This window comes from Oncorhynchus tshawytscha, linkage group LG17, assembly GCF_018296145.1.
Source record: "Oncorhynchus tshawytscha isolate Ot180627B linkage group LG17, Otsh_v2.0, whole genome shotgun sequence".
Lineage (NCBI taxonomy): Eukaryota > Metazoa > Chordata > Actinopteri > Salmoniformes > Salmonidae > Oncorhynchus > Oncorhynchus tshawytscha.
In genome coordinates, this window is record NC_056445.1 from 14540601 (window position 1) to 14553444 (window position 12844).

Genomic DNA, 12844 nt, shown 5'->3' on the forward strand with positions numbered 1-12844 from the left:
AACATATTCATACTTCTTTGTTGATTGTTATCCATTGGATTGTGTCCATTTTCTGCTTTAGAAAGAGTTGCACAAATATCATCCTGCTGTCCTTTTCAAAATCCAAATGTTTCAGTTGGGCAGAACCCCCACCAACTAAGGAGGTTCCTCTTATTGGGTTCTTGGTATAACCTTTTTGGGGCAAATTTCAGTACCAAGAACCCTTAGGTCCTTCGAAGAACTTTGATGATCTTAGAAGAACCCTTGTTGAACCCCAAATGTTTTGTGTGTATAATAACGCGCTTGGCAGGGTTAGAGTCAGTGACCTCGAGCTCGGGGACAGACAATGTCTTTGTTTTCTCATCTCTCCCACTCAGACTGACAGGACACGGGCATGTCCCTCTCTCTCTATTAGCGCGTCCCCGCCTGGCCCGTCCTAGACAATCATTAGTTTATTATTGGCCTGGTCTAAAGATAAAGGTCATGTCGGTGCCATAGCAATCGGCTGAAACAGTATGCTGCGCGCTATTGATTTTCGGTCTAGGTGGTGCAAATGAATCTCTCCAGCTCCGGGAAGGACCGTACTGCTCCGTGCGCATGCGTCAAGAGGAGGCTTCTCATTTTGCTGGCTGCTTTATAGTCAGTCCCCGCAGCCCACAGTAGGCAAGACAGTCGCTGCCTGTCTGTCTAGCGGAACGGATATGGCTCCCTACTCACCCCGGCTTTTTCCCAGACCCAAGCGGCTTGTTGCCAGGCGAGGGCCGACATGACAGTACACGGTCGAGAGAAGACCCCTGGCCCGCTCCGCCTGTCGGTCCCGTTAGAAGCAGGGAGAGGAGCAGGTCGATATGCGGTGCTGCTGGCTCTTTGCGCGCTGTGCTACAGCAACTCTCTGCACGGGGAGTTTGTGCACGACGATGTGTGGGCTATCAGCAATAACCCCGACGTCCGGCCCGGGTCCAGCCTGCAGAACATCTTCACCAACGACTTTTGGGGCAAGAGGATGGCGGATAACACGAGCCACAAGTCCTACAGACCGTTATGCATCCTCACCTTCAAGTAAGTTCTCTCTCTCCCCTATAGCTCTCTGTGGTTATCTTCCCAGCATCGGTTGCAAAGTCTCTGTAGTTAACTTGAACAGCTTGGTCTCGGGCTTGAATGAGAAACAATGTTGCTGAAGTTGGTGGCAATGTCCATAAATGCGCTGGCCTCGTCAGCTATCCAACTTGTGATCCGATACAAGTAATACCATGTATCGGGTTCTCCGAAATAGGCTAACGTCATAGACTAGCCTACTGTAGGTTTCTTCATGCTTTGAGCTGGGTTGAGCTTGGTCGATTGCCAGCGGCTATGAAGGACGTACATCTGCACCTACCATCACCAAACAGGTACGTAGCCTGTAATGGGTTATAATCAGAATGATACCGCGGTCCGGTTGCGCAGTTAGCATGAACACTGCACACTCGCAAGAAAAGACGATTTTATTTGTGCTCCTTCATCTTAGAATATGTTACAGAAATGCAACGTGAAACATTTTCAAATATCCTAGAGTCGAAATACAGCTGGACCTGACAGATGTTGACAGTTTTTTGCCTACACACTTGTTGCTTCTGTGGAGTCCCTGAATTCGCTCTCAACGTTCACTTCAATGTATTTTTGGCGGATATGTTTGACGCTGCAGAACATTGATCGGCCACATTTTGGCCACATGTTGAATGTTGTCGTTCAAGGGAACTTTTCCAGCCAGTGTCAATTTAATCTCCGGGCACACACACTGGAGAGGACGTGTCACAGGCAGCGCAATGGGACGCGGGAGGGGTCTGGCTCTCCGCGCAAGCATTAGTCAACCAGAAACATTAATAGTTGACAGATTTCACAGATTGATGAAAAACACACTACAGACTATTTGAAAGATGTGTTGATATGAAAACTACAAAAATAATAACTGTCAGAACTGTAGGCTCTGTTTCTATCTAGAACACATAGGATTGATATTTAACCCTGATTTAACTAGGCAAGTCAGTTAAGAACAAATTCTTATTTACAATGATGGCCTAACCCGGCCGGTTGTGATACAGCCTGGAATTGAACCAGGGTCTGTAGTGCGACACTCGGTTGCCCAAAAGAGGGGGAAGTGAAGTGTTATAATAATAGACATGTCCAGCAGGTCTGTATGTAATCAGTGAGGACACAAAGTGCTTGGATTTCTTCAGCAGACAGTAAAGTTCAAATCACATTTGATTTGTCACATACACATGGTTAGCAGATGTTAGTGCGAGTGTAGCGAAATGCTTGTGCTTCTAGTTCCGACAATGCAGTAATAACCAACAAGTAATCTAGCTAACAATTCCAAAACTACTACCTTATGGACACAAGTGTAAGGGGATAAAGAATATGTACACAAAGATATATGAATGAGTGATGGTACAGAGCGGCATAGGCAAAATACAGAAGATGGTATTGAGTGCAGTATATACATATGAGATGAGTATGTAAACAAAGTGGCATAGTTAAAGTGGCTAGTGATACATGTATTACATAATGATGCAGTAGATGATATAGAGTACAGTATATACGTATGCATATGAGATGAATAATGTAGGGTATGTAAACATTATATTAGGTAGCATTGTTTAAAGTGGCTAGTGATATATTTTACATCATTTCCCATCAATTCCCATTATTAAAGTGGCTGGAGTTGAGTCAGTTTGTTGGCAGCAGCCACTCAATGTTAGTGGTGGCTGTTTAACAGTCTGATGGCCATTGAGATAGAAGCTGTTTTTCAGTCTCTCGGTCCCAGCTTTGATGCACCTGTACTGACCTCGCCTTCTGGATGATAGCGGGGTGAACAGGCAGTGGCTCGGGTGGTTGTTGTCCTTGATGATCTTTATGGCCTTCCTGTGACATCGGGTGGTGTAGGTGTCCTGGAGGGCAGGTAGTTTGCCCCCGGTGAAATATAGACAATAGATATGAAAAGACTGGAATACTAATATGAAGCGTCAGGTGTTAGACAACCATGAGATTAACCCATTCTCTGCCTGGTAAAGCTTTGTGCTTTTTCTTTGCACAGGGCTGTGGATACACACACACACACGCACCATCCTATGTATGGGACTTATCTATTCTAATACTTTGATTGCTTAGTAAGACATCATCTCCACTGTCACACTGTCGCCGTATCCTCTGACCTCTTCTCAGAGCCTGAACCGTTTGACAACCGTGCGCTGCTCCTCCCCGACACCGCACGATGCGCCAGAAAATAAATGTCAAATAAGTGTTTTTCTCTGCGCTACATTCCTCAGTGTTGAGCGTAGGTATCAGCATCCTCTTTGGAAAGGGCACATTCAGAGCTGAAGACATGTGATGCTGATTATGACAACAGAGAGGTTGTCAGCTGCTGTGTGTGTGATGAATACTTAGTGCACTGGTTAAGGGGGAGAGGGAAGGCTGATGTGCTGATGCTTTGAATGAGTTTCTCTCTTTTGAGGCGATGGATGGAGCATCTGGTTGTGTAGCGCTCTCCTTCTGGTTCTGCAGTTGGTTACCCACACACTGCTGCCAAGCCAAGCAGCTGAATCTCCATCTACACATAGCCCCAAAGCCGGCCAGATGCATTCTCTGTGGTGTGTACGCTCACGCACAGGCACAAGCTACTCCTGCTGTGTCTGTCTGTCTCAAGTCTGTAGTCTAATACTTTGTGACGGCACAGAGAGAAGGGAGGAGAGGAGTTGTCAGTGTCTCTGACACTACAGTACCTTGTCTGTTCTCCTCTGTATGTTCTTTAAATTCAGACTAAATTGGGCAAATCTGACTCACATTTACATGTATGCTTCATTATTATGGGAGAAGGGCCTATTTATCACATGTACAGTATATGGGACAGTGGTACATATGGACACACACACACACACACACACACACACACACACACACATGTCCTTGAAGATCTGCTAGGTATATCTGTCATTTCGACACGCGGAGACTCACACCTCATACACACACACACACCGACACACTCACACATACACCACACCTGTGCATGTGGGGGCTCTGTGCTCAGTATAGCGGTGTGTTTCTGTGTCCGTGATCACTGTCGGGCCTCTGAGACGGTCCTCAAGGTGAAGGACACACACCCCTGAAGCACTCTAATGTAGCCTACTAATGGAACAATGACTTTGGGGAGAGAGCAGGAGGGGGACCAGGGGCGAGGGGGAGATAGGAGGAGGTAGAGAGAAGGAGGGAGGTAGGGAGTGAATGGGATGAAAAGAGAAGGGGATGACAACAGAGAATGACAGAAAAACAGGCTATGAGATCACGTCACAGCTTACGGTCCAGTGCCCCCCTTGAATCACACCCAGGGGACATAGTATAACATGGTACAACAGTGTAAAGCTGCTTGTCGTAACCTGCTGAAGCCTCTGTCATATCCCTTGTCCCCTCCAGCACAGCCAGGCTGCTTAGGGACAGTTACTGTGTGCTTTAGGAGCTGGACACCTGTTTGTTTCAGCATTGACCAGTGTGACCACTCTACCTGCACGGCTCAACACTTCTATCACATTACAGGGACTATAGTGCTGTAGCTAGGCAACAGTGAAGCATACATGACACCTATACAGTGGTGGGCCTAGAGTTTTTCCTGGTCAGGGGATGTGGTGTGGAAAACCTCCAGATCCTAGTCGTAGGCTATAAGAAAGGCCTTGTTTTTCCTGGTCAGATCACATTGCCAGGAAATTGTCCACTGTCCAGTCTCTGGTCTCTAATTGAAATGCATTGGTCTTAATAACAGAGTGCACATCCGCCATGACTCACTGAGAAGGCCTATAACGAGATCACATCAGAGGGCCGGCTTACACATGTTAATACCCTCTCCTCGGGGCATGCTACAACATCCACTATGTCTGGTCTATGATGTAACACAGGAAATAGGAGGGGTGGAGCCTGCTTTTCATCATCACTTAATGGATTGGACGATGGCTTTTATGAGGCATCCCCATTATCGCTTATGTATGACAATCAGCTCGACGGTCTTTCCCCCATTAAAACCCATGTTATGTTCTCTTCAGATTCCCTTCTGTCTAGTTTAGTTCTGTTTTCAGATTCTCCAAGTCTTTCATCCTGGAAATGTATGGGTTTCTTCAGTATTAGGAGTCAGACTGTGCAGGCAGTTTAATGATGAGAGAAACAGGCTGTTTTACAGAGATGGTGTAGTGCTGTAATTGAATTCATAATGGAGGTTTGGGTTTGGGATTCTTCTCTACTCTGAGACGGGGGAGGAATCGATTAATATATGAGGGCATAATTACAATCTCACAGAGAAATGCTTTTATGTAACCTGAACTAATGGTTTTCGGTAGCTGGGTGTGTAATGGAGATTTTACTACTGTGTTATAACTGTGTGTGGTTAGGGGAAAAAGTCATTTGAATAGACTAATATATGCAGATATAAGATATTTTATATAAAGATTCCACATGGCTTATCTCAGCCTTATTACACCATCAAAAAGCTGGTAATTAAGGGAAGGGTATGTCCTCAACCAAAATGAATTTAATTGTATTCAATTCATGTAATTACCTTAAGTTAGATACCCGTCCTGAATTTAATTGACTGAGGTCGAATGGAATTGACCCCAGCCGGGATTGGACTATAGTCATTGGTGAAAGTGGCAACTGTAAAGGAGGGTCACAGTTCCCGACACAGTGTGGCTGTGAAACATTAGCAGCGAATGTTTCATATCCTGCAGTTTTAGTTTGAATAAGTCTCTTTTCTCTCTAATTATGATGGTAAAATGGTGATTACAATCTTTCTCTCTCTCTCTCTCTCTCTCTCTCTCTCTCTCTCTCTCTCTCTCTCTCTCTATCAGATTGAACATCCTCTTGGGTGGAATGACCCCTCTCTACTTCCATGTGGTCAACGTGTGTCTTCACTGTGCCGTGACCTGTCTGCTCATGCACACGTGTGATCGTTGCGTGTTCGACGACCCCCGTCTGGCCTTCCTCACCGCCCTCCTCTTCGCTGTGCACCCCATACACACTGAGGCTGTGAGTATGCACACACACACACACACGACCCCCTCTAGCAGACATGCTTCTTCTCAATGACTCCTCCCTCACGTGTAAGACCAATGACGTGGATTCCTTCACATACTGTAGAGTAGCACTACTTTGTGACACATGCAGTCCTCCTCTGACGTGGTAATCTGGGACTGTGTCTTGACATGTGAGACAGGCTCAGGGCTCTCACTCACTCATCTCTCTACTGGGGGAATCAGGTCCCTGTTCAATAAGTCCGGAAAAGGCAACCTTCCCGCTTTCATATTGCAGTTCCAGCTCCGTGAATTTAGCCTTGAATGTTTCATAAGTAGCGAGGCAATTTTTACAATTTGGGAAATGGATGCAAATCCTGTGTGGAGGCGAATCATAATTCATTCTCACAGGTGAAAGAAGAAGAAAGACCGATGTGTTAAATTTAGAGAGAGAGAGACAGAGTGAGAGATGAAAAGGGCGAAAGAGAAAAATGTGGAGAGAGAGAGACTACTCCCAGTCTGTGTCTAGCATCCCAATCAGCCTTAGTCTCTCCAGTGTTAACCCTACAGTTCCCTTCATCCTTCCATCTGGCAACAGGGCCAGCTTCAGCCCAGGCTTCATCGCCCAACCTTCTCCCCAAACCATAAGCTAATCACGGACCAACCTCCAGCTCATAACACCTGTCCACAGCCGCTCGAATGAGTCTTTAGCTTCCTAGCTCATACCAGCACTAGCCTCCCTAGCGTAGTTTTTCAGGAGCTTCAGTCCCAGTCCCATTTCCACCCAGTGTCAGTCTTCCAGGCAGTCATGCAGTAAGTAGTCAGTCATTCTGAGGGCTGGGGCTGATGCCGGGGCTGTGTAGTGGCAGGTCTTTGGCAGTGCTGTGTCTCTGCAGTGAGTGACTGTGCCAGAGTCTGATGAACTCAGTGCAGTACACCGGTTATGTTATTAGCCAGGGTACCAGCTGGAGTTCACTTCACTTATACTGCTGAGGAAGGACACACACACGCACACACACACACACACACACACACACACACACACACACACACACACAAACACCACAATAAGACAGAGATTAAAAAGTGGTCTATCCCTCATCCACCCTCTCCGCGAAGCTCCTGGCATCACACAGTCCCTGTCTCCGTATCCAATATGGCCGCCATAAAGATGCAGCCATTCAGTTCTCCAGCCAGTGAATGGAGGTGCTGTTCAAGGCTGAAATCCCTCTATTCATCCCACTCTCCTCTCCTCTCTTCTGAATGGCGACTGCTGAGACAGACTGGTCAGGTCATGTGGGGATCCCACTGACCGTCTGTGTGTCTCACTGTCCACTTAGGCACAAACATGGTTGGCATGGCGAAGTAGATGTTGAGTGTGTTAGCTGTAGGGAAAAGACAGGCCAGATAGTGGTGAGGGATGCCATACTGTAGATAGAATACTTCTTCTCCTGACTTTAAAAACCATGTTATTGAGAAAATACTTATTTAGAGAGAGAGAGAGAGAGAGAGAGAGAGAGAGAGAGAGAGAGAGAGAGAGAGAGAGAGAGAGAGAGAGAGAGAGAGAGAGAGAGAGACCGAGAGAGACCGAGAGAGACCGAGAGAGAGAGAGACCGAGAGAGAGAGAGAGATAATATACTTATTCTACTCCATGTGTAGGTTTTGGAGTGGGGAAGCTGCAGCTGTATTCAAATTCCTGCAAAATGATGTAATTGGCTAGAATGAGAGAGTCTGCGTTTGTGTGTGTGTTTGTGCCAGTGAAGAGAGCCCAGTGTGTGTGGAGCAGACCAGGCCAGGAGACAGCAGTGGAGAGGTGGGAGAGCCATACTTACTATTACAGCAGCTCTGGTCAACACAATAGCTATTATTGAAACACCTTTGTGTCCGTTCGAGACAGATCAGTGTATCACTGTCACCATTGTCAGATGTACCGTATATCTCTAGGTTTATGGACATGTTTGGTGCTGGGTTAAATAAGAGTAGTATGGTACTGACTAGCGTCCTGCCCAGGGGGTGTACTTGTACATCAAGCTGCCTCACGCTACAGAAACAGGATGGGTTCAGGCCGTTCTGGCTAGGACAAGGCTAATTACTGACTACTGTAGTAGGGATGTGTGGTGAGGTAGTACTTTACTGTAGTAGGGATGTGTGGTGTCATGACGTTGCCCTCTTTGGGTACAGCAAGCCCTACTCCCCTCTCCCTGTCTCCTACACCCAGGCTGCTGTGGTCAGCGAGAGGTCGTAAATTCCTGGAGGAGATGATCTCCTCATGGCCACAGTATAGAGACAGAGTGAATTTTCATAGAGAACAAAGACATTTCTTCCACCTCACAGAACTTGAGGTCCGAAAAACATTTATGTTCTGGAGAAGTTATAAAAGATCGGTGAAGAATCCAGCTACGAACTGGTCCGTTTGGTACAATTTTGTGAAACTCATGGGAGACAATACGGCCACATTACCATAACACTGTTTATATAATAGCCTCAGATATGAGGTTTACATCTAATTGTTGTATAAGATGAATGAGTTTGGACGATACTGTTTGTGGAATTGTGTAATGTGATTTTGGACTGTTTAATGAAGGAAACTCCAATTCCCTTTGGAGTTTAACTAAATCAGAGGACCGCCCACAAGCACAGTTATGGTCAGGCATCCTGGGACAGGCCTTTTTCTGCTCTCCTGAATAAAACCCCCACTGTGAGAATTTCTCAACAGACCATGTTTCCCTCAATTACGAGAGGACAAAGGTTGCAGACCAGCTTACCTCTATAACGAGAGGGCCAAGGTTTGAGTAGATGACTGAATCTTTTAACCATACCATGTGGTTAAACTCTTAGACTATAGATACTGACAAAATAAGAACAAGTCTTTGATATTAATTACTAGTCTGCAGCTAGGAATTTGGTATCATTGAACGCGAAGACCAACAACCGCCGAAACATCTATCCATAACGACATGAATGAATGTCACTCTGAACTATCCATTCTGACCACAACAGAGAGAGAGAGAGGAAGGACGCTCTCCAACAGAAACAAACTTTTCAACAGAGCCCCCGACGACACACTGAGCATAAATATATATATTGATTGCAATTGTTCCCGAATGAGGGAGCGTTCATGTGCAAAGGATTAGCATTTCAATTGTTATAATTATCAACTGTGCGTTGTCTTAACTCAGTCGACCCCCACTTCCCTTTTGTCCAACAAGCCGCCATGCCGGTTTAGCCCACTAGGGCACATTCCCCTATCATTTCTTGTAACCATATTTACTTTGTTTGTTTGTGTGTGCACTTCTATGATTGTTTAGTTAGTTAATAAATACATGATTTTAAGACAACTGATGTATGGATGACCCATAGTGAAGACTGCGTTCGTGCAGATAACCAACAATTTACGACATTGGAATGAGACTAACGTGAGGTAAAGAAGAATTCATTCATCAGAAGACTATTGATCAGATATGAAAATATCTGAAAAGTTTTATATTATGAAAATTATAATCTGAATATTTTCCTTGGTTCCCCGACTTCCTTTTTAATTACAGTTACATGATTAATCAGTTTAATCGCATAATACTAATTACAGAGAATCTTTGATATAAACTAAAAGTCTCAATTTAATGATAGTAAAGACACGACAGTGGTGAGGTAGTACTTTACTGTAGTAAAGGTGTGTGGTGAGGTAGTACTTTACTGTAGTAGAGGTGTGTGGTAGGGTAGTACTTTACTGTAGTAGAGGTGTGTGGTGAGGTAGTACTTTACTGTAGTAGGGGTGTGTGGTAGGGTAGTACTTTACTGTAGTAGAGGTGTGTGGTAAGGTAGTACTTTACTGTAGTAGGGGTGTGTGGTAGGGTAGTACTTTACTGTAGTACTTTTAAACTTGGACAAAACAGAGATGCTTGTTCTAGGTCCCAAGAAACAAAGAGATCTTCTGTTGAATCTGACAGTCAATCTTAATGGTTGTACAGTCGTCTCAAATAAAACTGTGAAGGACCTCTGCGTTACTCTGGACCCTGATCTCTCTTTTGATGAACATATCAAGACTGTTTCAAGGACAGCTTTTTTCCATCTACGTAACATTGCAAAAATCAGAAACTTTCTGTCCAAAAATGATGTAGAAAAATTAATCCATGCTTTTGTCACTTCTAGGTTAGACTACTGCAATGCTCTACTTTCCGGCTCCCCGGATAAAGCACTAAATAAACTTCAGTTAGGGCTAAATACGGCTGTTAGAATCCTGACTAGAACCCAAAAATTTGATCATATTACTCCAGTGCTAGCCTCCCTACACTGGCTTCCTGTTAAGGCTAGGGCTGATTTCAAGGTTTTACTGCTAACCTACAAAGCATTACATGGGCTTGCTCCTACCTATCTATCTGATTTGGTCCTACCGTACATACCTACATGTACGCTACGGTCACAAGACGCAGGCCTCCTAATTGTCCCTAGAATTTCTAAGCAAACAGCCGGAGGCAGGGCTTTCTCCTATAGAGCTCAATTTTTATGGAATGGTCTGCCTACCCATGTGAGAGACACAGACTCGGTCTCAACCTTTAAGTCTTTACTGAAGACTCATCTCTTCAGTGGGTCATATGATTGAGTGTAGTCTGGCCCAGGAGTGTGAAGGTGAACGGAAAGGCTCTGGAGCAACGAACCGCCCTTGCTGTCTCTACCTGGCCGGTTCCGTGGTAGGGTAGTACTTTACTGTAATAGGGGTGTGTGGTAAGGTAGTACTTTACTGTAGTAGGGGTGTGTGGTGAGGTAGTACTTTACTGTAGTAGGGATGTGTGGTAAGGTAGTACTTTACTGTAGTAGGGGTGTGTGGTAGGGTAGTACTTTACTGTAGTAGAGGTGTGTGGTGAGGTAGTACTTTACTGTAGTAGGGGTGTGTGCGATCAGGATAGAGTACTCAAATCCCCAGTTCCAGTCATGAGGAACCCTCTCGCCTCACGCCGTGCCTCATGAGGGAGCGAGAGAGAGAGAGCTAATACACACACACACACACTGTAAATCAGTACCAAATGTCCCATTAGACAATTCCAGGGGGCAGGGTGTGTCTCTAAAGCACATTCTATTAGAAACAGCTGCAGCCCTAGAAGGGTGTGGCTCAAAATGTTCTAGAATGTGTGTTTCTCACTGCACACACACACACACACACACACACACACACACACACACACACACACACACACACACACACACACACAGCTGGTACTCCATGGGGTAGGACATTAAAGGTCTGATTTAGATATTTTAAGTGAGTGTTAAGGCTGGGAGTGTTTTTGAGTTGAGGTACTGTATACTGTTAAAGAATGTGTGTTGTGTGTGTGTGTACCGAGAACACTGCTGAGTCACCTTCAGTCACAGTGGGAGGCAGGGACGGATGGAGGAAGATGAAAGGAGAGAAATAACAGAGTTGAAGGATGAAGGGCAATTGGATGAGGGGTGGGAGAGAAGAGGGAGAAGAGCGAAGACAGGGAAGGGTGGAAGAATCTCATCTTCTTCCTCATGAATGAAATATATAAGATACGGGGCTCCTCCCCCTGCTTTACTGATGAGCTTCTAAAGCAGGAAAAGGAAATGCCAACAGTTACTGTAGTTCATTTTTGTTTATTTAGAAAAATACAAAGTGTTTGTATTCCTGATTCCATATATGGTCATGAGTCAAATAATGCTTAATGAGAGCATCATCAGGAGTAATAGCAACACTTTGTATTTTCTTAAACGCAAACCGACGATTACTCAACAACAACACTCATAAGTGCAATAGGCATGTGAAATGAGTTATGTAAACATGGCTCAGACATATTATGCTATAACATTTTCTTACAAAAAGAAAAATATGCTCTCTTGTGTGACTCCATCTCATTTCCCACACCTGGCTCTCACAAGCTATGTTTCTATTAACTTGTCCAGTTATTTTGTTTTTCTTTGAAATTTTGCATAGAAAATGGATGTGACTATTTATCCGTTATTTTACCAGGTAAGTTGACTGAGGACGCGTTTTCATTGGTCAGCAACGACCTGGGGAATAGTTACAGGGGAGAGGAGGGGGGTGAATGAGCCAATCTTAAACTGGGGATTATTAGGTGACCATGATGGTTTGAGGGTCAGATTGGAAATTTAGCCAGGACACTGGGGTTAACACGCCTACTCTTACAATAAGTGTCATGGGTTCTTTAATGACCTCAGAGAGTCAGGACATCCGTTTTAAAGTCCCATCTGAAAGACGGCACCCTACACAGGGCAATGTCCCCAATCACTACCCTGGGGCATTGGGATATTTTTAGACCAGAGGAAAGAGTGCCTCCTACTGGCCCTCCAACACCACTTCCCACAGCATCTGGTCTCCCATCCAGGGACTGACCAGGACCAACCCTGCTTAGCTTCAGAAGCAAGCCAGCAGTGGTATGCAGGGTGGTATGCTGCTGACTATTGCTTGCTGGGGTGCGTTTACATTGAACTATCTTGTGGCGATTTAAAAACAGGTGGACATGAAGATGCCACAGCAACAAACAAACAAAAAAAACTTTTTGGGAAAAACCTACAATGTCGAATAAAACGTTTGTGGTTGAAGTGTTTCCGTTACCCATTAAGTCACATTGCGCATGAATAAAAATATAATTAAATGTAGAGTGGAGCTTATGGTTACGTGATGACCTTATATGTACCTTCAAAGGTATTCGCCAATCATAATTGATAAAAAAAGAATAATAATAATAATTTCCATCATCATTTTATCACAAAGAGAGTTCGACAAAATAAACACCCACCCTTGTCAAATGGATCAAAAGGTTGTCGATCTTTTGAAAATGTCTCCTATATCAGCTGTTTCCATTACA

At 44.8% G+C, this 12844-nt stretch overlaps 1 protein-coding gene across 1 annotated transcript in view; it reads left to right on the forward strand.

Moving 5' to 3' along the window:
* Window positions 1–609: 609 nt before the first annotated feature.
* The window catches only part of LOC112216907 (protein O-mannosyl-transferase TMTC1), a 139193-nt gene continuing 126958 nt past the window's right edge, over window positions 610–12844 (forward strand). The window contains exons 1-2 of the mRNA XM_042300235.1: window positions 610–1038; window positions 5841–6018. Coding sequence (XP_042156169.1) covers window positions 746–1038; window positions 5841–6018 — 471 coding nt within the window. The 5' untranslated portion in view covers window positions 610–745. The remainder of the gene's footprint in view (window positions 1039–5840; window positions 6019–12844) is intronic.